Source organism: Babylonia areolata, chromosome 26, assembly GCF_041734735.1.
Source record: "Babylonia areolata isolate BAREFJ2019XMU chromosome 26, ASM4173473v1, whole genome shotgun sequence".
Lineage (NCBI taxonomy): Eukaryota > Metazoa > Mollusca > Gastropoda > Neogastropoda > Buccinidae > Babylonia > Babylonia areolata.
This window is the reverse complement of record NC_134901.1, coordinates 37810472-37835471: the sequence shown is the minus strand read 5'-3', so window position 1 is coordinate 37835471 and position 25000 is coordinate 37810472. Positions and strand designations below refer to the sequence as shown.

The window sequence follows — 25000 nt, the reverse complement described above, 5'->3', positions numbered from 1 at the left end:
TCTGGGCGGAAAAGATAAGAGAGACAGACAGACAGAGACAAAGAGAGATGGGGAGAGAGAGACAGACAGTAAGACAGACATGGAGAGAGAGAGAGACAGAGAGAGATGGGGAGAGAGGGGGGGAAAGAGAGATGGAGAGAGAGAGGGATAGAAAGAGAGCACGTGTGTGTTCTGGGCGGAAAAGATAAGAGAGACAGACAGACAGAGACAAAGAGAGATGGGGAGAGACAGACAGACAGTAAGACAGACAGACAGAGAGAGACAGAGAAAGAGGGAGATAGAGAAGGGGGATAGAGAGATGGAGAGAGAGAGAGGGATAGAAAGAGAGCACGTGTGTGTTCTGGGCGGAAAAGATAAGAGAGACAGACAGACAGAGACAAAGAGAGATGGGGAGAGACAGACAGACAGTAAGACAGACAGACAGAGAGAGACAGAGGGAGAGGGAAAGAGATAGAGAGAGGGGGAAAGAGAGATGGACAGAGAGAGGGATAGAAAGAGAGAACGTGTGTGTTCTGGGCGGAAAAGATAAGAGAGACAGACAGAGACAGAGACAAAGAGAGAGAGGGAGAGACAGACAGACAGACAGACAGAGAAAAAGAGAAAGAGAGGGAGAGACAGACATATAGACAGACAGAAACTGAAACTGAAAAATGTTTTAATGCCATTGACATTACAGTCCTATGGGCATGGGACACATCAGGATAATCGTCTAACTCTCTGCATACGAACGGCGAAAGAGACGACGTTAACAGCGTTTCACCCCAATTACCATCATCAAAATATTGCAAGTGGAAGGCTCTTATACTGAAGAGGTGAATGTTGACAAAGAATACCACAATTCTGACGACGGAAGCTAAAGGTTGGGTCATTCAGACACCCACTGGACATCCGAGGGGGTCTGTGTAGAGGAGGAGAGAGGACTGGCCGTACTGAGTGAGCTAACAACATAAAAACAAACACAACAAAAACAGCATGAATACATGAATCAAAGTCACAGCAACAACCCTGCAAAGAAAATCACAAGGTCTGTTGAAAGAAATTATACAAATAATTAACAAACAGTAAAGAGTGGTAACTCTCTCCATTACACCAAGGTACACAACTTCAAGTCAGTGATGCTTACGCTACCGATTCAGCTAGCACACAGGTAAATAAAAGGTACATTGGAACAAACCCAGACACTTCCTCAAAAAGGAAGCGCCGGGCCTGTTCTTATACCAATCATTTGACATGTGCACACAGCAGCAAAGACAGAAGAAATGTCCGAACACAAATTAGCTTTTATTCAAGACTGGCATAGCCTCTGTTGAAAGACAATTAAAAAAAAAAAAACAACACTTGTGTCGAAAACGGTTTCACCCACGTTCGACAAACTCTTGGCGTGCTCAACCGAAAATAAAAGTATGAAAAAAGGAAAGTAAACCTATGCATATTCAGTTAATTTGCACTTTCTCCGTGCATGATTGAAAACGATACAAATGTCGGCTTCTTTGAGTCGACCATCCAACATAAACGCTATGACAGTTAAAACTTTAGTGTGATTATTTCTTAACTTTCGAGAATGCAATTCTTTTGTTGTTTATGCCTTTACAAGTTAGAGAGCAATTCTTGCTACGAAAGTGCCAAACAAAGGGCGATAAATTTAGCAAGTGACCGAATTATCTTTTCATTATCTGACAAAAGGAGATGAATGATGTCCCTTTCAACTGAAACACTTTCTTTAAAAACTTCACTTTTTTTTTTTTTTACGGATATCACAATAGGCGTTACACACAAAAACAAAATGAATTTCGTCTTCTGTCTGCACCCCACACATAGGGCATGGAGGTCGAATGGATGTGTCAATGGAATACCATTTTTTACTGACATTCATCCCCAATACCCGTAGCCTGAACCGAGCAAGACTAAGTCTGTACCATTTATTGTTTGGAACTGAAATGCTTGCTCCGTCTCAAATATGCTCTTGAATGTAAGAAACCAGCTATATTTTTCCGAATCTTCTAAATGAGAATGTCAATTCTGTTTGTATGAAGAAATAAGTCTATCTTTAAATTCAGACAAGAATAATTTCGCATCACTAACTCCTTGACACATCTAAACGATCCCGAAACCATGAACATTCAAAACAGTCTGCACATAGTATACCCAGTGATACTTTCCAGATTCAAGTTGATTTAACATTATGTTGTACGCTTGTCTGCATATTCTTTCAGATGGAAGCTGTGTTAGGCTAAGCCAGTATTTAATGCATTTAATCCAAGTTGTAATAAATAAAGGGTAACGACCAACTTCACCATTAATCATTTTATTTGATGAATGCAGTGGTGCTCAAAGAAAACGTTTTATAGCATATGTGTGTACTTTTTCCATTTCACTATTGTTACATAAACCCCATACTTCTGCCCCATATGACAACATTGGTACAACCTGTGAATCAAATAGTTTCCACAAAACAAAACAAAATTGGAAAAGTCAAAGCAGTTTAGTTTCTTTAAAGATTTTATCATTTCTATTGTTCCTTTTTTTTCCCTTTTCAACAGGATTCTACCCATGTGCTCTGAAGACTCAGCTTTGTGGTGAATAAAAGACCTAAATATTTGTAAGAGTTTGAAACGCTCATCTCATTGTTGCCATAAAACCATCTTTCATCCACTGAGAGATGTCCTCCTGTACCAAAAAAACCATGACATTTGTTTTGTTCAGATTTACAGAAAGATCCAATCTGTCAGCTTCCTCCTTTAAAGCATTTATTTGGGTTTGTAAGCCAGCGGGTGCAATAGCCGAATGGTTAAAGCGCTGGATTTTCAATCTGAGGGTCCTGGGTTCGAATCTCGGTGCACCTGGTGGGTAAAGGGGTGGAGAATTTTCCGATCTCCCAGGTCAACGTATGTGCAGACCTACTAGTGCTTGAACCCCCTTCGTGTATATGCGCACGCAGAAGATCAAATACGCACGTTAAACATCCTGTAATCCATGTCAGCGTTCGGTGGGTTATGGAAACAAGAATATACCCAGCATGCACACCCCCGAAAACGGAGTATGGCTGCCTACATGGCGGGGTAAATAAATAAAAACGGTCATACACGTAAAATGTTACATGTCTGTCTGAGTGTGTATGCGTGTGCGTCTGAAATCTGATTGAATGACACAGGAAACGAATGATGAGCGCCCAGTGGCAGCCGTCAGTCGGCTCTACCCAGGTAGGCAGCCTGTGGTGCAAATGTCCCCGAGTATGTAAAGCGCTTAGAGCTTGGTCTCTGACCAAGGATAGGCGCTATATAAGTATCCACATCAATCAATCAAACTACAGTGTCCGACAAAAGAATTATGTCATCAGCAAACAAAAGCAAAAATACCTCAACAGCACCAAGAATCAGTTGAATACCATGTCTTCCCTTTTGGGCAACCTCCTTAGCAAGTTCATTGATGAAAAATGAAAACAGTAGAGGGCTAAGCAAACATCATTGCTTCACTCCACGCGGACAGACAGACAGACAGACAGAGACAAAGAGAGAGAGGGAGAGAGAGACAGGCAGACAGACAATCAGTCAGACAGACAGAGGGAGAGAGAGGGGGAGAGAGAGGGGGAAAGAGAGATGGGAAGAGAGAGGGATAGAAAGAGAGAACGTGTGTGTTCTGGGCGGAAAGGATAAGACAGACAGACAGACAAACAGACATAGACATAGAGAGAGAGGGAGAGACAGACAGACAGACAGAGTGTGGGGGGAGAGAGAGGGGGAAGAGAGATGGGGAGAGAGAGGGGTAGACAGAGAGAACGTGTGTGTTCTGGGCGGAAAGGATAAGACAGACAGACAGACAAAGAGAGAGAGGGGGAGAGACAGATAGACAAACAGAGACACAGAGAAAGAGAGAGAGAGGGGGGGCGAGAGAAAGAGGGAAAGAGAGATGGGGAGAGAGAGAGGGATAAAAAGAGAGAACGTGTGTGTTCTGGGCGGAAAGGATAATACAGACAGACAGACAGACACAGACAAAGAGAGAAAGGGAGAGACAGACAGACAGTCAATCGGACAAACAGACAGAAGACAGACAGACAGAGACACAGAGAGAGAGAGAGTGGGGGAGAGAGATGGGGGAGAAAGAGGGAGGGGGAGAGAGAGAGATAGAGGGATAGAAAGAGAGAACGTGTGTGTGTTCTGGGCGGAAAGGATAAGAGAGACAGAAATACAGACAGACAGACTGACAGAGACAAAGAGAGAGAGGGGTGGGAGGGGGGGGGGGGTTAGAAAGAGAGTACATGTGTGTTCTGGGCGGAAAGAATGAGAGAGAGAGAGAGGCAGACAGACAGACAAAGACAGAGGAAGAGAGAGACGGTAGGGTAGGGGGGGTGGGGTTCGGGCGGGGAGACGCAAAGAGAGAATCACGACTTACATTTCCTGGTTGTTCATTCAAAGAAAGGACATTGTTGGTCCTTTACTGAAGAGGGATACGGTCAAACGTTAAAGGTCATGCATCCACTTTACGGCCTTTGGGGAAGTATCAATATCAGTATCAGTATCGGTAACTCAAGGAGGCGTCACTGCGTTCGGATAAATCCATATGCGCCACACCACAGCTGCCAAGCAGATGCCTGACCAGCAGCGTAACCCAACGCGCTTAGTCAGGCCTTGAGAAGAAAAATAGAATAAATAGATAAATAAATAAATGAATCAAAGAAAAGAAAACAATGAATAGATAAATAAATAAATATATAAATGGATTTTTTTTTTTAAAGAGAGAATGAAAATTTAAAAAATGTAACAATGATATAAAAAGATAAATGAATGAAATAAAAAGAAAATAATGATCATGAATAAACAAATAAGCAAATAAATGTAAAACACACACACACACTCACACACACACACACACACAACACACACACACACACACAACACACACACACAAACTCCCCAGCACAGGAAATATATTGTTCAGCCATGTCATGGTAAATTTTCTGAAAAAAAGAGATACAAAAGAATAGACCACAACATTCGCATTATATTTTTTGGATGCAAATACATACAATAAGATAGAGAATACGAAAGCATAATCGACAACACTCTTATTATATTTTTTTTTATGCAAATGTGCACAATAAGACAGAGACCACTTTACTGTCACTGGCAGAAGACTGCGAAACAAAAGATATTCTTCCCTCTCTGAATACCTTCTTTGTCGCGTCTGTTTTAATTTAAAACATCTCTGTAGACCAGTAGCTCAACGTTCTCTCAAACTTCCTGTCTTGAAAGAAGACGCTCTACAAAAAAAAAAAAAAAAAAAAAAAAAAGTTTCAAGGAGTACTTCACTTCAGCAAAGTTTATATGATTTCGTATGAGGAGACATACATACATACAGACAGACAGACTGACTGACTGACTGACAGACAGACAGACTAACAGACAGAGTAATTTCCCGCTTCTTCTCATTTCCTGCCATGGTCTCCCTTCTCCCCCCCCCCCCACCCCGCCCCCCAAGCCCCCACCCCTTCCCCCTTCCCCCTTCCGCGATTCGGACCAATTTTGTTTGTTTTTGTCATATGTCACATTTCCTTGTGAACCATCACGATGTGTACACACAACAGACACACACTTGTCAGGTTTCTTTGATGTCTGTGTGTCTCTCACTGCTGGGGGAAAAAAAGAAAAAAAAAAGAAAAGAAGAAACAACATGTTTCTGTATAGCTCTTCTGAAGTGTTCGAAAGCAATCGTCCGAGAGGTAAGTGAGGTATCTGAGTGTGGTTAATGAAACGGTTAGAGTTTGTGGGTTGGTTGTGTCTCTTAGGTAGTTGAGTGGTTAATGAAATTAAGAATGTGAAGGTTTGAGTTTCTAGTCTATTATGTATCCGAGTGGTTAGGAAATGGTTAGAGTATCTGAAGGTTTGGGGTTTGTTGGTTGATGAAATAGAGAATAATTATGGAGGTAGTGATTTTGTTGTTTATTTCGTAGCTAAGTGGTTATTGAAACGGTTAGAAAATCTGACGGTTGTGGGTTTTCTAGTCAATATCAGTATCAGTATCAGTAGCTCAAGGAGGCGTCACTGCGTTCGGTCAAATCCATATACGCTACACCACATCTGCCAAGCAGATATCTGACCAGCAGCGTAACCCAACGCGCTTAGTCAAGCCTTGAGGAAAAAAAAAAGTTTTTTTAATTAAAAAATGGTTTTTTAATCTATTATGTTGTAAAGTGGTTAATGAAACTGAGAATTTGAAGGTTGCGAGTTTTGTCTGTTACGTAGTTGAGTGGTTAATGAAAGGGTTAGATAATCTGAACATTGTGGATTTCTAGTCGTTTAGGTTGTTAAGTGGTTAATGAAATAGAGAATCTGAAGATATTGTGGGATTCAGTGTGGTTAATAAAATTGTTAGAGATTGTGGGTTTCTTGACTTCATGGTCGAAACATGATCTGCAGACCTGCTTGTGTCTTGACAATTTGTTTCGTGTGTGAAAAGCAGGATATAATTATTGTATACAGGATACAGCATTGTTTTACTCTCTCTCTCTCTCTCTCTCTCTCTCTCTCTCTCTGTCTGTCTGTCTGTCTCTCTCTCTCTCCCCTCCCTCTCTCTCCCTCCCTCTCTCTCTCTCCCTCTCTCTGTCCCTCTCTCTCTCTCTCTCTCTCCACCCTCTCTCTCCCTCTCTCTCCCTCCCCTCTCTCTGTCTCTCTCTGTCTCTCTCTCTCTCTCTCTCTCTCTCTCTCTCTCTCTCTCTCTCTCTCTCTCTTCCACCCCCCCTCTCTCTCTCTGTCTCAAGATTATTGTAAAATGATGATGTTTTGATACCATTTGATAATAATTTATGAATATTGTACTCCACATGGTTAGGGATTGTTTGGTTGGTTGGGTTTTGGTTTTGTTTTTTGTTGTTATTTTTTGTTTGTTTGTTTGTTTGTTTGTGTGTGTGTGTGTGTGTGTGTGTGTGTGTATCATGCAGAGTTAAGCGTACTCTTCTCAACACTCAACAAAAGAACAATTCTTAATATAAACACGCTTTCATTTCAGCCAGCAACAAACAGCATTACCCTACAGCACGCTTTCTTTTGAATATAATCATTTGATGAACATCAAACTATTTGACACATAGAGTACAATAGATAGTGAAAAGGTTAAGGTCTGGATCATTCAGGCCCAGATAAAGTGTTGTTGTCTACTCATTGTTTAAAACGAACCCTTCTACAGTATAGTCAGGTCAGTCTCTTCTGAAACTTTTCGAAATATTTCCTGCTTATTGTTGCAAGGTCTTCCAGCTAAAAAAAAAAAAAAAAAAGCTATCACTTCATAAGGTAGTTTCATAGTTCTGAATATATGTCCTCATTGTAGTCGGCTTGCACTTTTTTTTTTATAGTCGAATGATGTTAATGCATACGTTCAGTTGGTTAACTAGGTACATGCAGGTTTAACTCTCTCCATACGAACGGCGAAAAAGACGACGTTAACAGCGTTTCACCCCAATTACGATCATCAAAATATTGCAAGCGGAAGGCTCTTATACTGAAGAGGTGAATGTTGACAAAGAATACCACAATTCTGACGACGGAAGCTAAAGGTTGGGTCATTCAGACACCCACTGGACATCCGAGGGGTCTGTGTAGAGGAGAAGAGAGGACTGGCCGTACTGAGTGAGTTAATGTCTACATCCACATCACGTGATATCGCCAAGGGGGATAACACTCCCCTGAAAATGGGAAGGGATAGGGGAGAGACTCATGAGACCTTTCTTACAGCACACTTACACCACTTATACCTTGGGAGGAAGGTGGCAGAATGGTTAAGACGCTCACCTGCCAGCCAATATAGTGTCCGTGAGGGTCTGGGTTCGATTCTCGATCTCGTCCATTTGTCCCAAGTTTGACTGAAAAAAAAACAAACCGAACGTGTAGTCATTCTGATGACCGAGGTCCCGTGTGCAGCACGCACTTGGCGCATCCCCCCCCCCCCCCCCCGCCCCCCCCAAAAAAAGAAGAAGAAAAAAAAGTAGACAAAAAGAACGATCCCATGGCAACAAAAAAAAAGCTGTCCTCTGGCAAAATTATGCATGATTAATCATCTACTCTTGACAGAATATGAATTACGCATGCACTCAAGGCCTGACTAAGCACGTTGGGTTACGCTGCTGGTTCGGCATCTACCCAGCAGGTGTGGTGTAGCGTATATGGAGTTGTTCGAATGCAGTGACGCCTCCGTGGGAAACTAAAAAGTGAAAACTGATAACCACACCACCACAACCACACCATGTTAAGAAGGTGCAGTGAAGATGCTAATGTTAAGGCAGCGCCAACTAAGTATGTGATAAGAGTTAGCCGTGAATCTGGCTTGGGGCTTTGGTTTCTTATAAGAGATTTAACTCAATCAGTACGGCCAGTCCTCTCTTCTCCTCTACACAGACCCCTCGGATGTCCAGTGGGTGTCTGAATGACCCAACCTTTAGTTTCCGTCGTCAGAATTGTGGTATTCTTTGTCAACATTCACCTCTTCAGTATAAGAGCCTTCCGCTTGCAATATTTTGATGATGGTAACTGGGGTGAAACGCTGTTAACGTCGTCTCTTTCGCCGTTCGTATGGAGAGAGTTAACGCAGCGCCAACTAAGTATGTGATAAGAGTTAGCGATGAATTTGGCTAGGGACTTTGGTTTCTAAAAAGAGATTTAATGAATTAACATATCCTGCTCGCAGCGCCAAGTATGTGATAGAGTAAGCTTAGCTAGGAGCTTTGATTTCATTTAAGAGATATAAAGAATTACAGCATCCTCCTTTGCTCACAGCGCCAAGTTGTAAACAAGGTACACTTAGTGGTAAAGGGCTGTGGTTTAGGGATGGATTTTGAATAAAAGAATTTGAAACATTCAAAGGGATATATATTTTGGATCTATTTTGTTGTGGATCTTATCCTGTCGTAGGAATATTGTCAAGGATCAAAATCCTGTCGGATCGAAATCCTGTCAGCGACGTCACTTTTGTAGCCGTTACCTGAATGGTTTGTTATAAGGGGACGGTATAAAAGAACTAACTAATGATTGACTGAATTAAAGGATAGACAAGAATCTCCGCGCATAGGCCAGGAACATATAGAGACCAGTCACAAAAGGGTTTTCCTTTTCTCCTTAATGTTGGAAGTGTATGTGGTTCGAACTTTACAATAGTTTGACTGCCCAACACTCGGCTTATATCACAGATTGACATGAGTTTATATTTGGGCCAACAGCAAAGTGAGAGCTGTATTATCAATGGTTTCTCCAGTCAATGGGAAACCATTTACAGCTTAGTCCTTTTGTGAAGGACTATGACTCTCAAACTAGGAGGCAAAATTGCACTGGCTCTTAGTGCTGCAGCCTTGTGGGCTAGTTGGCCTTTGGGAACCATCCCAACGCCGACTGTCCTAAAACCCTCTTGGCCGAGAGAGTGGGGATATAACTTGGGCATGACACTCTCCACTATAATCAAATTCTAGCCCAGATAGTCGGAACAGCAGTTGCCTCCTCTGCTGTTCTGATGGTCATAGTCGGACACGACTGACTATCATATATATCATATATATATATATATATATATATATATATATATATATGTGTATATATATATATATATATATATATGGAGTTTGACTGCGAGATCAGTATACTCAGTCACACTGAGCGAGCAAGGCAACTGCAACCTTTCGAAAATGAGCCAGGGAGTCCATACGTCATAAACTATTTGGGTCAAAGTCTGAGTCTGAGTCTGAGCCTCAGTCTGTGTCTCTGTCTCTGCCTGTCTGTCTGTCTCTCTCACTATCTCGGTCTCTCGCTCTCTCGCTCACTTTCTGTCTCTGTCTCTCTCTCTCTCTCTCTCTCTCTCTCTCTCGCTCGCTCGCTCGCTCTCTCTTGTATATCTATCTATCTATCTTCTTATTATTATCATTATTATCGCCATCATTATTGTTGTTATTGTAGTAGTAGAAGTAGTAGTAGTAGTAGCAGCAGTAATAACAACGATAGCAATAGTGACAAGTGGTGATGATAACGACGATGACGATGATGATGATGATGGTGACAACGATAACGACGATGTCTGACACAACCAACACACACACACACACACACACACACACACACACACACACACACACACACACACACACACACACACACACACACAAACAAACACACACACATATGCACACACATACACACACACACACACACACACACACACACACACACACACACACACACACACACACACACAGAGAGAGGGGGAGAGAGAGAAAGAGAGAGAGAGAGAGTCAGTCAATGGTGTAATTACGACCCTGTGCGACCTCGACCAGCAAAAATTCATATATGAATGTTTCAAAGAACACGTCACGTTTTAATTAGACCACCTTACATGATTTAGTGTAGTTTGGTTTTTGTTGTTGCTGCTGCTGTTGTTGTTTGTTTGTTGTTATTTTCTGTTGTCATTTTTGTAATTGTTGGGGGGTTTTTTGTGTGTGTGTTTTTGGTTGTTGGGTTTGGTTTTTTTTTACCATTTATTGTTGTGTCTATGAACATTTCATTTACGGTCTTCATGACCAATAAATATGATTCTGACTCTGATTCTGATACACACCCACACCCACACTCACACCCGCACCCACACCCAACCCACCTGCCCATCATCACCCCCTTACCCCCCACGCCTTCCCCCCCCCCCCCCCACACACACAGACACAGACACAGAACCGTCGTCTCCTTCCTCCTCTGAAGACGAGTGGCCCTTCCCACCTGGGATGGAATGGGTACTTCTGGGTGTTCTCATCTTCCTCATCGTCGTCGCTTTTCTCATCGCCGTTTGCCTCCTTTGGTGAGTCTGCCGTCTGCCCCCCTGGCCCCCTCCCCCCGCCCCCCTGCCCCCACCCCCCACCCCCTCCACCCACCCACCTCCGCCTTCCCCCCGCCCCACCCCCTCCCCCCACCTTGTGTGAGTTTATTGTGTGTCTTACGTTTGGCTAGATACGCCCTAGCACTGCCACCACCACACGGCCTCCCCCACCCCCCACTCCCCCATCACCCCCCCCCCCTCCCACACACACACACACACACACACACACACACACACACACACACACACACATACATACAGACACAACCCCAACTCCTTGTGTGAGGTGTCAGTTGTATCTTACGTTTATTTAGGTACACTCCCGCTTTGTGTCAGTTGTTTCTTACGTTTATTTAGGTACACTCCCGCTTTGTGTCAGTTGTATCTTACGTTTATTTAGGTACACTCCCGCTTTGTGTCAGTTGTATCTTACGTTTATTTAGGTACACTCCCGCTTTGTGTCAGTTGTATCTTACGTTTATTTAGGTACACTCCCGCTTTGTGTCAGTTGTATCTTACGTTTATTTAGGTACACTCCCTCTTTGTGTCAGTTGTATCTTACGTTTATTTAGGTACACTCCCGCTCTGTGTCAGTTGTTTCTTACGTTTATTTAGGTACTCCCTCTTTGTGTCAGTTGTATCTTACGTTTATTTAGGTACACTCCCTCTTTGTGTCAGTTGTATCTTACGTTTATTTAGGTACACTCCCTCTTTGTGTCAGTTGTATCTTACGTTTATTTAGGTACACTCCCGCTTTGTGTCAGTTGTTTCTTACGTTTATTTAGGTACTCCCTCTTTGTGTCAGTTGTATCTTACGTTTATTTAGGTACTCTCTCTTTGTGTCAGTGTTTAGAAAACTGAATGCCTACGCTACCTAGGAATACACTTCGACAGGATGCTGACCTTCAGAAAACATACGGAAAATACTGTTCTCAAATGCAAAAAGGGCCTTTCAGTCTTAAAAGCAATGGCAACCAAAGGTATTGAACAACGCCACCTCTTCCTGCAATACCAATCACTCGTCCTCAGTGTGATCGACTACGGACTTGGGCTAACAACACCGTCTCAAAGCAACCTCCTAAAATTAGAAAGAGTCCAAAATGAAGCTATGAGGCTGATCCTTGGAACAACAAAAGACACGCCCACAGAAACCATGCGATACCTGCTTGACCTTCCTTCAGTGCAGGCCAGAAACAAGTTAGAACAGGTCAAGACCTACTTCAAAGCATTAGAAAACCCTCAAAACCCACTGCATGACGCAGTCAAAGAACCAAAAGGCAGCCGTCTAGGACGAGGAAGATCATGGATGGGGCAAGCAGAAGACACAATCCAGCTAGTATGCCGACTACAAGACCTGAAAGAAACAAAAGAATGGGAGAAAAACCCCGAAAACCTCAACCATCTATTCAACACAGCCACTTCACCCACTCTAGGAAGACATTGTCGGGAATGGCCAGAGGGCAAAACTGATGCGGAAGTGAAACTACTCATAGAAGAAAACAGTAAAGAAGAGGACGTCATCATATACACAGATGGCTCAGTCACCAAAGACCAATCCGGTTGGGGATTCACTGCGAAACAAAATGGAAAAACAGTTAGGGAAGAGAATGCTGCCTACAAAGTCACAACCTCCAGCCTGACGATGGAAGTTGAAGCTGTGACACATGCCCTCCAGTGGCTATCGTCCATCCATACGCCCGGAAACCAACATGCCATGATTCTAACCGACTCAATGAACCTCATACAGAAAATTGAAAACGGAATGGGAAGCCCAGAGTGGCATAAGGCAATGCGCAACTTTCAGATTAAAAAACTCACATGGTCATACTGCCCGGGACATGCAGGTGTTAAGGGAAATGAGCGAGCTGACAGACTTGCTGGTAACGCAACACCAACGAGCGGCCTACATCTAGGAAAATCGGAAATCTTCAGAAAAGTCAAAGAATATCAAAAAGAACAGGTACAAGGCCATCACACCATCGATCGCCTCAAAGAAATAAAAGCAGAGAGAGGGAGTGGCCGTAAGTCTAACATGAAAGGCAGAGCACGATGCTTTGCTAATCAAACAAATATCGGCATCATTTCCAAACCAACATTGCGCAAATTTCTTCAAAACGGAACAGTCCCTGTAGGCTTTTCCAAATACAATAGACTGAGCAACACACTATACGCCACGTTCTTGGCATCAGAGATCTTTTCCCATCCCTCTTGCGGCCAATCAGTGGCAGCCTCTGTGCGTGTGTGTATGTGTGTGTTTGTGTGCATGTGTGGGTCTGTATTTTTGAGTGCGTTTGTGCATGCGCGAGAGTGTAAGTGTACACAAGTGTCAGTAGAGTTCTGTGCACGTGTGTGTGTGTGTGTGTGTGTGTGTGTGTGTGTGTGTGTGTGTGTGTGAGGGGGAGGTGGGGGTGCGGAGGGAGGTGGGGTAGAGGATGAGGTATGTGAGTGTATGCATGCCTACACTGTGGGAGCAACAGGATATTGGAACGTATATATATATATATATATATATATATATATATCTTTGTACATATGTGTGTGGAGATATGGGCATATGTGTGTGCGCTTGTACAAGTAAGTGTTCATCTGTGTGTGTGTGTGTGTGTGTGTGGTGTGTGTGTGTGTGTGTGTGTGTGTGTGTGTGTGTGTGTGCCGTGGAAGCTGTGATACGTAGACTAGAAATGAGTGTGTGGAGGAGGGGGGTAGAGGAGGTGCAGGGTAATGTGTGGTGTGTGTGTGTGTGTGTGTGTGTGTGTGTGTGTGTGTTGGAGCTCATGTACGTTTATATGTATTTGACTGTGCTTTCATGTCTGTGAAACTGCGTGTTCGGTGCATATCTGTTATGCATGTGTGGGTGTATATGTGAATGTGTGTTTTAATGTTTTACATCTATTTGCTTTTTTTTTTTTTTTTTTCTTACATTATAGTTATTATTTATTATTTATTTATTTATTTGTGTAAGCTTATCTATCATTGATTCACCTTTTTTTTTCTTTTTTTTTTCTCAAGGCCTGACTAAGCGCGTTGGGTTACGCTGCTGGTCAGGCATCTGCTTGGCAGATGTGGTGTAGCGTATATGGATTTGTCCGAACGCAGTGACGCCTCCTTGAGCTACTGAAACTGAAACTGTGTCAGTTGTATCTTACGTTTATTTTGGTACTCCCTCTTTGTGTCAGTTGTATCTTTCGTTTATTTAGGTACACTCCCTCTTTGTGTCAGTTGTATCTTACGTTTATTTAGGTACACTCCCTCTTTGTGTCAGTTGTATCTTACGTTTATTTAGGTACACTCCCTCTTTGTGTCAGTTGTATCTTACGTTTATTTAGGTATCCCTCCTTATGTCAGTTGTATCTTACGTTTATTTAGGTACTCCCTCTTTGTGTCAGTTGTATCTTACGTTTATTTAGGTATCCCTCCTTATGTCAGTTGTATCTTACGTTTATTTAGGTACTCCCTCTTTGTGTCAGTTGTATCTTACGTTTATTTAGGTACTCCCTCTTTGTGTCAGTTGTATCTTACGTTTATTTAGGTACTCCCTCTTTGTGTGAATTGTGTCTAACATTTGGTTAGGTATGCACTAGACCCCAACTACCACCCCTCCCCCCCCACCACACACACACACACACACACACACACATACGCACAACCCCAACCTCAAGGCCCTTGTGTGAGTTGTGTCTTAATTAACTTTGGTTAGGTATTTTCCTCCATGTGTCAGCTTTGTCTTACCTCTGGTTAGGTATTTTCCTCCATGTGTCAGCTTTGTCTTACCTTTGGTTAGGTATTTTCCTCCATGTGTGAGCTTTGTCTTACCTTTGATTAGGTATTTTCCTCCATGTGTGAGCTTTGTCTTACCTCTGGTTAGGTATTTTCCTCCATGTGTCAGCTTTGTCTTACCTTTGGTTAGGTATTTTCTTCCATGTGTCAGCTTTGTCTTACCTTTGGTTAGGTATTTTCTTCCATGTGTCAGCTTTGTCTTACCTTTGGTTAGGTATTTTCCTCCATGTGTCAGCTTTGTCTTACCTCTGGTTAGGTATTTTCTTCCATGTGTCAGCTTTGTCTTACCTTTGGTTAGGTATTTTCTTCCATGTGTCAGCTTTGTCTTATCTCTGGTTAGGTATTTTCCCTCCATGTGTCAGCTTTGTCTTACCTTTGATTAGGTATTTTCCTCCATGTGTCAGCTTTGTCTTACCTTTGGTTAGGTATTTTCTTCCATGTGTGAGCTTTGTCTTACCTCTGGTTAGGTATTTTCCCTCCATGTGTCAGCTTTGTCTTACCTTTGGTTAGGTATTATCCTCTATGTGTCAGCTTTGTCTTACCTCTGGTTAGGTATTTTCCTCCATGTGTGAACTTTGTCTTACCTCTGGTTAGGTATTTTCTTCCATGTGTGAGCTTTGTCTTACCTCTGGTTAGATATTTTCTTCCATGTGTGAGCTTTGTCTTACCTCTGGTTAGATATTTTCTTCCATGTGTGAGCTTTGTCTTACCTTTGGTTCGGTATTTTCCTCTATGTGTCAGCTTTGTCTTACCTTTGTTTAAGTATTTTCCTCCATGTGTGAACTTTGTCTTACCTCTGGTTAGGTATTTTCTTCCATGTGTGAGCTTTGTCTTACCTTTGGTTAAGTATTTTCCTCCATGTGTGAACTTTGTCTTACCTCTGGTTAGGTATTTTCTTCCATGTGTGAGCTTTGTCTTACCTCTGGTTAGATATTTTCTTCCATGTGTCAGCTTTGTCTTACCTCTGGTTAGATATTTTCTTCCATGTGTCAGCTTTGTCTTACCTTTGGTTCGGTATTTTCCTCCATGTGTCAGCTTTGTCTTACCTCTGGTTAGGTATTTTCCTCCATGTGTCAGCTTTGTCTTACCTTTGGTTAGATATTTTCCTCCATGTGTCAGCTTTGTCTTACCTTTGGTTAGGAACGGACTATTATTTGCCCCCAAGGAAGCTAAATGAACGGATAGGCCTATGTGTCATGAACTGTGTTTTGTGGGTTTGCCTTGGTGGCTTGTATACGTGTGTGTGTGTGTGTGTGTGTGTGTGTGTGTGTGTGTGTGTAGATGTGACAGTTATGTGTTGACGCGCGCGGTTGAGCATTTGTTATGGGTTTGGGGGCAGTTCTGATAATCATGGCCCAGTGCGGTTGGCTGGACTTAAATAAGCAACAATAAACAACAACCTCTATTGGGCACAGCAAGCAGCATAACATCAAGCCGTGGGTCTCCCGTCTGGCACCAAATGCTGATGACGATGCCTGCAGCAACGAGGAGGAGGGGACTGAAACTGGTGTCTGCTACACGGACCTTCTGCCTGGCTCGGAAGGTATTTTTGACCTTTCACTTTCGCTTTTACTTTCACTTTCACTTTATTCCAGTGCTTCTAGTTTCGATATCTTGGCGACCAATGGCTCTGTTTTGTTGTTCTTTTTGTTGGTTTTTCTGTTGGTTGTTTTATGTGTGTGTGTGTTTTAGTTGTTTCGTTTATGCTTTTTGTTGTTGTTGGTTTGTTTTGTTTTGGGTTTGGGGGTTTTTGTTGTTGTTGTTGTTGTTGTTGTTTTTGTTTTTTGTTTTTTTGTGTTTGTTTTTGTTTTGGATGTTTGCATGTGCAAGCCAACCCAGACATTTAGTTTCATGGAAAAGAAAAGAATCTTTTTAAAAAATGTGGCTTTTCATGTCTTTATCATGCAACGTTCATTCAGCTGATGACGTATATTACAGAAACACAATTATCTAATAGTTCCAAAAGCTTCAAACTACTGTTTCATATTTATGTTAAGTTAGAAAAAAAAAAAAAAACACCGGAAGTTCTTAATGATTTCAGTCACTCACTCTCTTTCAGTCCAAGCACTAAAAATCAACTAGCTAGAGGCTTTTAATATCAGGTCTTTACAGAGGTCGCCCATCTGAGGAGACCCTGCCCCACCTTACTCAACGTCTCAGTCGATCATGTGACGATCTCTCCTGTTCACTTCACCAAATCCTTGCAATCAGTTCTTTGAAGTCTGGCTTTAGAAACTGCCTCTTTTCAAAACAGCTCCTCCATATCTTTTCTTTTCCCGTCCATACTCTCTCTCTCTCTCTCTCTCTCTCTCTCTCTCTCCCCCCTCTCTCTCTCTCTCTCTCTGTATAGATAGATAGATAGATAGATAGATACGTGCAGGTTAATACTTTTAGTAGTGGTAGTAGTAGTAGTAGAAGCAGCAGCAGCAGCGGTAGTAGTAGTAGTAGTAGTAGCAGCAACAGTGGAAGTAGCAGTAGTAGTATCATAATCATAATCATCATCATCATCAATATCCTCCTCCTCCTCCTCCTCCTCCTCCTCCTCCTCCTCCTCCTCCTCCTCCTCCTCACCATCATATTCATCATCATCTCCAGAAGACACCTCCGCCAGATCCACCAACACCAATAAACCCATCAAAGCTGTGAAGCCACTGAAGAACGCGTCAGGCGATGTGGACGCAGCAGCAGAAGGAGAAGGAGACCACGGCACCTCCACAACCTCCTCCCCCTCCAAGTCGCGCAAACCTCAGGCGGCGCCCAGGCGAAAGAAGGACCTGCGCATCCCCGCTGTCGCTGCTGCTGCCGCTGAGGCAGGGGAGATGAGACCTGGGAAGAGGAGCGAGGAGAGTCTACTGGTGGTGGAGGAGGGCGCTGAGGGCGAGCGTAGGGTCCGCAAGAGCGTGTACTCCGTGCTCCGGCAGTCCCTGGCCGACCTTGACCCCGTGCAGGCCTACCTGGTGGACAGGCTGGAGATCGGGCAGCTCCTGGATGACTTCAAGGTGCGTGTGGTGTGTGTGTGTGGGTGTCGAGGGGTGGGTGGCTGGGTGCGGGGATGGGGTGTGTGGTGGATGGACACACCGTTGTGTGTTTTTGTATTTGTGGTGGTGGTGGTGGTGGTGGTGGTGATGGTGGTGATGGTGGTGGTGGTGGTTGTGGTGGTGGTGGTGGTGGTGGTGATGGTGGTGATGGTGGTTGTGGTGTTGGTGGTGATGGTGGTGGTGGTTGTTGTGGTGATGGTGGTGATGGTGGTGGTGGTTGTTGTGGTGATGGTGGTGATGGTGGTGATGGTGATGGTGGTGGTTGTGGTGATGGTGGTGGTGGTGGTGGTGGTGGTGGTGTTGGTTGTGGTGGTGATGGTGATGATGGTGATGGTGGTGGTGGTGGTTGTGATGGTGGCGGTGGTGGTTATGATGATGGTGGTGGTGGTGGTGGTGGTGGTGGTGGTGATAGTGGTGGTGGTGGTGGTGGTGGTAAAGTAGATGACAAAGGTGGTGGTGGTTGTAATGGTGATGATGATGATCGTGGTGGTGGTGGTGGTGGTGGTTCTGATAGTTAAGGTGATGATGGTGGTGGTGGGGGTGGTAGTAATGATGGTGTTGTTGTTGTTGTTGTTGGTGGTGGTGGTGATGATGATGATGATGATGATGATGATGATGATGGTGGTGGGGGTGGTGATGATGATGATGATGATGATGATGATGGTAAAGTAGAAGAAGATGATGGTGGTGGTGGTGGTTATAGTGATGATGATGATAGTGCTGGTGGTGCTGATAGTGGTAGTGATGGTTGTGATGGTGCTGGTGGTTATGAAGATGGTGTAAGTGGTGGTGGTGGTGGCGATAAAGTAGATGATGACGGTGATGCTAAAATAAATGATGGTGCTGTGGTGGTGCTCGTCATGTTTGTGATGGTGCTGGTGGTGATGATGGTGGTGGTAATTGTGGCGATGATTGATATTTAGTTATTTATCTGTTTAATGGTTTGTTCATTCATATTTTTAAGCACTATAAGTGTTCAAATGGAATCCTGAATGATAGTTACTTTTCATTAAAAAAAAAAAAAGGGAGAGATCAACACAGTTCCTCGTCACAGACAGAATATACCTTGATTGTCTTGTGTTTCGACAGAGCATCCCTGTGACCATTTCGGGCTACTCAAGCGATGACTCCGTACTACAGGAGAACAAGAAGAAGAACAGGTTCGCCTCTGTACTGCCCTGTGAGTACCATGTGGATCTGGATGAACGTGAATATCGATTGTACTGTCTTTGCTGCTGCTGCTGCTGCTGCTGATAATGATGATGATGATGTTGATGATGATGTTGCTGCTGTTGCAGTGGCTAACAATGTTGGTGTTGTTGTTGCTGTTGTTATTGTTTCTTCTGTTGCTGCTGTTTCTGCTTTTTGCTGCTGCTGTAGCTAATATTGCTGTTGCTGCTGCTGCTGCTACTGTTGCAACTACTGTTGTTGTTGTTGCTGCTGCTGCTGCTGCTGTTGTTTCTGCTGCTATGACTAATACTGTTGTTGCTGCTGTTGGCGGTGGTGGTGCTGCTGCTGTTGTTGCTGATGCTATTGCTGCTGTTGTTGTTACTGTTGTTGTTTCTACTCTGGCTAATACTGCTACTACTGCTGCTGCTGTTGCTGCTACTGCTCCTGCTACTGGTGTTGTTGTTGTTGTTGTTGTTGTCCTGCATGTTCATGTTTATTCCTACCCCTGTTGTTGTTGTTCTGTTTTTGTTCCTTTTCCACGTACTCCCTCCTCGTTCTCCTTGTCCTCCGACATTCTCCATTCCATCCTAGTCCGGTACCTAACCACTGAACCAACTCTCAACATGCAGCTGCTTAGTCAGTACAGCGAATATTATGCGGAAACATCTGAACGAACAGGGAAACATTAATTACTCATTTTCAACAAACGTGGAGGATGGTGTATGCTGGGGAGAAAGAGAGACAGACAGACAGACAGACAGAGACATACAGAGACAAAGAGACAAAGAGACAGATGGATGGATGGATGGTTTATTCATATAAGGCCATTGCCCCTCATGAATGGGGTAAACAGTGTACAATATAGTATCTGCATTTGACTAATAATCATAATCTTAATCCTAATGAGTTCAGCAATCATGAAGTCATTACCCATCGCAACTGGAATGCTTTGTATAAATAAATTGAAAAATTCCTTACAATCCTTTCATTACAAGAAGCCATAAGTAAGCTTAACCGTAGAATATTATGCGGAAACATCTGAACGAACAGGGAAACATTAATTACTCATTTTCAACAAACGTGGAGGATGGTGTATGCTGGGGAGAAAGAGAGACAGACAGACAGACAGACAGAGACAGACAGAGACAAAGAGACAGAGAGACAGAGACAGAGAGAGAGAGGCTGAGGTTGGAGACAGACGCACAGATCGGCTGGGGACAGGTTCCTATTTGCTGTGCGCTCATTTCTGATCAGTCAGCAGGGTATTTCTCTGCGTGTTTGTCTGTCCTGTCTTATAACATCTGCCTGTCTGTCTGTCTGTCTGTCTGTCCTCTGTCTGTCTCTCTGTCTCTGTTGTTGTTGCTGTTTTGGGTGGGGGGGGGGTTCATCACACCCACTCTCTCTCTCTACCTCTGTGTCCGCACTCACTCTCTGTCTCTATCTATATTTTGTATTTTGTATTTCTTTTTATCACAACAGATTTCTCTGTGTGAAATTCGGGTTGCTCTCCCCCAGGGAGAGCGCGTCGCTATACTACAGCGCCACCCATTTTTTGTCATGATTTTTTCCTGCGTGCAGTTTTATTTGTTTTTTTTTCTATTGACGTGAATTTTCCAACAGAATTTTTGCCAGGAACAACCCTTTTGTTGCCGTGGGTTCTTTTACGTGCGCTAAGTGCGTGCTGCACACGGGACCTCGGTTTATCGTCTCATCCGAATGACTAGCGTCCAGACCACCACTCAAGGTCTAGTGGAGGGGGAGAAAATATCGGCGGCTGAGCCGTGATTCGAACCAGCGCGCTCGGATTCTCTCGCTTCCTATGCGGACGCGTTACCTCTAGGCCATCACTCCACTATATCTCTCTCTTCATTTCTATTCTATATCCTTATATTTCCTGCGTATTACACTGTTTTGTGTTTTCTCACTCTGCCTGTATATGCCCGATACTCTGTGTGTGTGTGTGTGTGTGTGTGTGTGTGTGTGTGTGTGTGAGCGCATGCGTGTGTATATATGTGTGTGTGTGTGTGTGTGTGTGTGTGCGTGCGCGCGCATGAGTGTATATATATATATGTGTGTGTGTGTGTGTGTGTGTGTGTGTGTGTGTGTGTGTGTGTGTGTGTGTGTGTGTGTGTGTGTGTCCGTGTGTGTATGACTTGGCAAAGGCCTGTTTTTTCGTGATGAATGGAACACAATGGAAGGATAACAAAAGATAGTTAATAATTATTTCCCTTTTCCGTTGGTACTGTAAATTGATCATTGTTGTTTGTCAGTTTCCCTACTTACTTGCGTTCGGATATCAGCGTTCGGGTTTCCTTGACGTTAAGACGTCCATCCTCTCTGTCTGTCTGTCTGTCTGTCTGTCTGTCTGTCTCTCTCTCTCTCTCTCTCTCTCTCTCTCTCTCTCTCTCTCTCTCTCTCTCTCATTACATTTTCTTTCATGAATCTCATACTTGTGTGTACATTACTATATTATTGTCCTTGTCATTTTCTTTGATATGTGTTGAAATTCAAATTTCTAATGTAACTTTTGACCACTACCCCCCACCCCCCCCCACCCCCTGCCCCCACCTTCTCTCTCTCCTCTGTCGATTTATCTCTCTGTCTGTCTGTCTGTCTGTCTGTCTGTTCTCTCTCTCTCTCTCTCTCTCTCTCTCTCTCTCTCTCTCTCTCTCTCTCTCTCATTCCATCTTTTCTTCTTTATTATCCTGTCTCGCGCCCCCCACCCCCACCCCCACTCCCACCCCTCCCCTCTCTCTCTCTCTCTCTCTTTCTCTATTTTCCTTTCTTCTGATATGAATTTTCTCTATTTATTCTTGTGTGTTTCTTTTTCTCTTTTTTTTCTGTATTTGTTTATATAATTTTGTACCTCAGGCCTGGGTGAAAAAAAAAGCATTCTTGCTATTATGCTTATCTCAATACCCTGGAAAAATAATTTTTTCGTTCGTTCGTTCGTTCGTTCAGTCAAATTAATCACATTACTTAAAACTACACAAACATGTAGTAGTAGTAGTAGCAGCAGTAGTAGTAGTAGTAGTAGTAGTAGCTGCAGTTCAAACCCATGTCATACTGATCTAATTTTACCAAGGTTCAGAGAGAGATACACAGTAACTTGTTTTTAGTATGGATTTGATTTTGTTTTGTTTTGTTTTTTTTTCTTTTAGATGACAAGAATCGTGTCGTTCTGACTGACGGCTACACGGAGGAAGAGGCTACAGACTATGTCAACGCCAGTTTCATTGATGTGTGTGTGTGTGTGTGTGTGGGGGGGGGGTTGAGGGAGAGGGGACTGGAGATGTGTGTGGATGTGTGTGTGGGGGGGGGGGGGGGGAAGGAAGGAGGGGGTAAGCGCGCGCGCGCGCGTGTGTGTGTGTGTGTGTTTGTGGCCGTGTGGGTGTGTGTGGGTGTGCGTGCGCGTGTGTGTGTGGGGGGGGGGGAGGGGGGGGGGTGCGGCGTGTGTGTGTGTGTGTGTGTGTGTGTGTGTGTGTGTGCGCGTGTGTGTGTGTGTGTGTTCTGAGTGATTTGACACTGTTCTGAAAATGAAACGATTTTCTTTTAGCAAGTTTGCAACTTTGATACATTTCTCATCCAAGCAGCTTATTCATAATACATGTATAGTTATATGCTGTACAAATGCACGCTTTTATTATTATTATTATCAGTTTGCAACTTTGGTACATTTTTCATACAAGTATCTTATTCATACTACATGTATAGTTATATGCTGTGTAAGCGCTGTATAAATGCATGCTTTTATTATCATTATTATTATTATTATTATCAGTTTGCAACTTTGGTACATTTTTCATACAAGTATCTTATTCATACTACATGTATAGTTATATGCTGTGTAAGCGCTGTATAAATGCACGTTATTATTATTATTATTATTATATATCTTCTTCTTCTTGATATTCATTATTATTATTACCATTATTATTATCTTTGTCATTATTATTACTGTCATCATCATCATCATCATCACCATCATGATTCCTGTTGCTGTTGTTATCATCGTCATCATCATCATCATCATCATCCTCATCATCATCATCATTATTATTATTATTATTATCATTATTATTGTTATTATCATCATCATCATCATTATTATTATTGTTGTTGTTGTTGTTGCTGTGGTTGTGGTTTTCATCATCATCATCATCATCATCATCATCATCATAATTATTATTATCATTATTATCATAATTTCTTGTTCTGTTGCCGTCAGGGTTACCATACTGAAAAGGCCTATATTGCCGCGCAAGGTGAGTGAGTGCTTCTGTGGATTTGGTAGAGAAAAATATATAAGTCAAATGCCTGATAATTATGTTATCAGCTTCTTCAGATTTCGAAGTAGTAATCATAAGCTGGAAATAGAAACAGGGAGACACAAAGGCATACCACGAGAGTTACGGTTTTGTAAGGTTTGTAACATGTCTGTGATTGGTGATGAGTTTCATTTTTATAATGGAATGTCCCAATTATGATCAGTTACGAAATAGTTATGTTCCTCAAAAATATTTGTCTCCAAAATCGGTTTTTTAATTTTTGTAATATGCTCAAAGGAGGCAAAAAAAAGTCATTTTAGCTGTAAGTAAGATGATTAGATTTGCAAATGTTGCCTAGTTATACTTTTGGAGTTAAAAGACATTTGTGTTTTCTCAACTTTTATGTGATATTTGGAAATGTTTGTTATGGGCACGAAAAGAGTATTTTGCAGTAATCCTCCATACTCCAATAGGAGTGAAAGGATAATTAAAACTTGAAACTTGAAACTTGTGTTGCATAATTATATTCCATCCATCCATTGCTACTCTGCTCTGTCTCTGTAACGCAGTGACGCCTCCTTGAGCTACTGAAACTGAAACTGAAACTGAACGTTCGTATGTGCGCGCATAATGTGATGTGGCTGTATTGTTCGTGTTGTTGTTGTTGTTGTTGTACCTTTTTTTTTTTTTTTTCTCAAGGTCTGACTAAGCGTGTTGGGTTACTGCTGCTGGTCAGGCATCTGCTTGGCAGATGTGGTGTAGCGTATATGGATTTGTCCGAACGCAGTGATGCCTCCTTGAGCTACTGAAACTGAAACTGAAACTGATCTGTCTCTATGCTCTGTCTCTGTGCTATGTGTCTGTGGGCACTTCGTGTCCTAATTTGTATTGCTGTGTGGTAGTGGCTGTGTAAATATCTGTCTGTCTGTGCATATACTCCCCTCTGTCTGTCTGTCTGTCTCTCTCTCTCTCTCTTTCTCTGTCTGTCTATCTCTGTCTCTCTCTGACTGTCTGTCTGTCTCTGTGTGTGTGTGTGTGTGTGTGTCTCTGTGTCTGCCTCTCTGTGTGTCTCTCTCACTGTGTGTGTGTGTGTGTGTGTGTGTGTGTGTGTGTGTGTGTGTGTGTGTGTGTGTGTGTGTGTATGTTTCTGTCTCTGCCTCTGTCTCTCTCTCTGTCTTTCTCTCTCCCTCCTCATTTTTACCCGGATCTTTTTTTTTTCTTTTTCTTTTTGTGTGTGTGTGTGTGTGTGTGTGTGTGTGTGTGTGTGTGTGTGTGTGTGTGTGTGTTTGTTTTGTTTTGTTTTTTTTGTTTTTTGTTGTTGTTTTTTTTTGGGGGGGTTGCAAATTGCATGCTGTCTTTCCTTCACTTTGTGCCAAGTTTAATCTCCTTCATTTTCATTATCTTCTCCTCTCCTTCTCATTTTCAGTGTCATCTTCCTTGGCAGTACTTTCTTCTCAAGCAATCTCCAAAAGCATTATCTCTTTCTTTCACTTCCGCGAAAGCCTTGCAATCAGTTCTTTCAAGTGTGGCTTTAACTCACTCAGTACGGCCAGTCCTCTCTTCTCCTCTACACAGACCCCTCGGATGTCCAGTGGGTGTCTCAATGACCCAACCTTTAGCTTCCGTCGTCAGAACTGTGGTATTCTTTGTCAACATTCACCTCTTCAGTATAAGAGGCTTCCGCTTGCAATATTTTGATGATGGTAACTGGGGTGAAACGCTGTTAACGTCGTCTCTTTCGCCGTTCGTATGGAGAGAGTTAAAACCTACCTCTTTCCAAAACAGCTCCTCAATGTGTTTCTTTTTTTTCTTTTTTTTGTCCATAGTTTCCCTCGCTCTATGTGTGTGTGTGTGTGTGTATCCCTCTCTCTCTCCCTCTCTCTCTCTCTCTCTCTCTTGGTCCCTATTTAT

At 42.9% G+C, this 25000-nt stretch overlaps 1 protein-coding gene across 4 annotated transcripts in view; it reads left to right on the top strand.

Annotated features, from left to right (window-relative positions):
- The window catches only part of LOC143300531 (receptor-type tyrosine-protein phosphatase epsilon-like), a 62134-nt gene that overhangs the window by 11959 nt on the left and 25175 nt on the right, over nucleotides 1-25000 (top strand). The window contains exons 1-7 of one of the 4 annotated variants that reach the window (XM_076614273.1): nucleotides 5567-5716; nucleotides 10689-10818; nucleotides 16029-16156; nucleotides 17209-17612; nucleotides 18741-18831; nucleotides 21983-22062; nucleotides 23050-23086. In XM_076614273.1, the coding sequence (XP_076470388.1) occupies nucleotides 5668-5716; nucleotides 10689-10818; nucleotides 16029-16156; nucleotides 17209-17612; nucleotides 18741-18831; nucleotides 21983-22062; nucleotides 23050-23086 (919 nt within the window). In that variant the 5' untranslated portion in view covers nucleotides 5567-5667. Of the gene's footprint in view, nucleotides 1-5566; nucleotides 5717-10682; nucleotides 10819-16028; nucleotides 16157-17208; nucleotides 17613-18740; nucleotides 18832-21982; nucleotides 22063-23049; nucleotides 23087-25000 lie in introns of those variants that run through there. The other 3 variants (XM_076614274.1, XM_076614272.1, XM_076614270.1) reach the window with 3 other exon arrangements.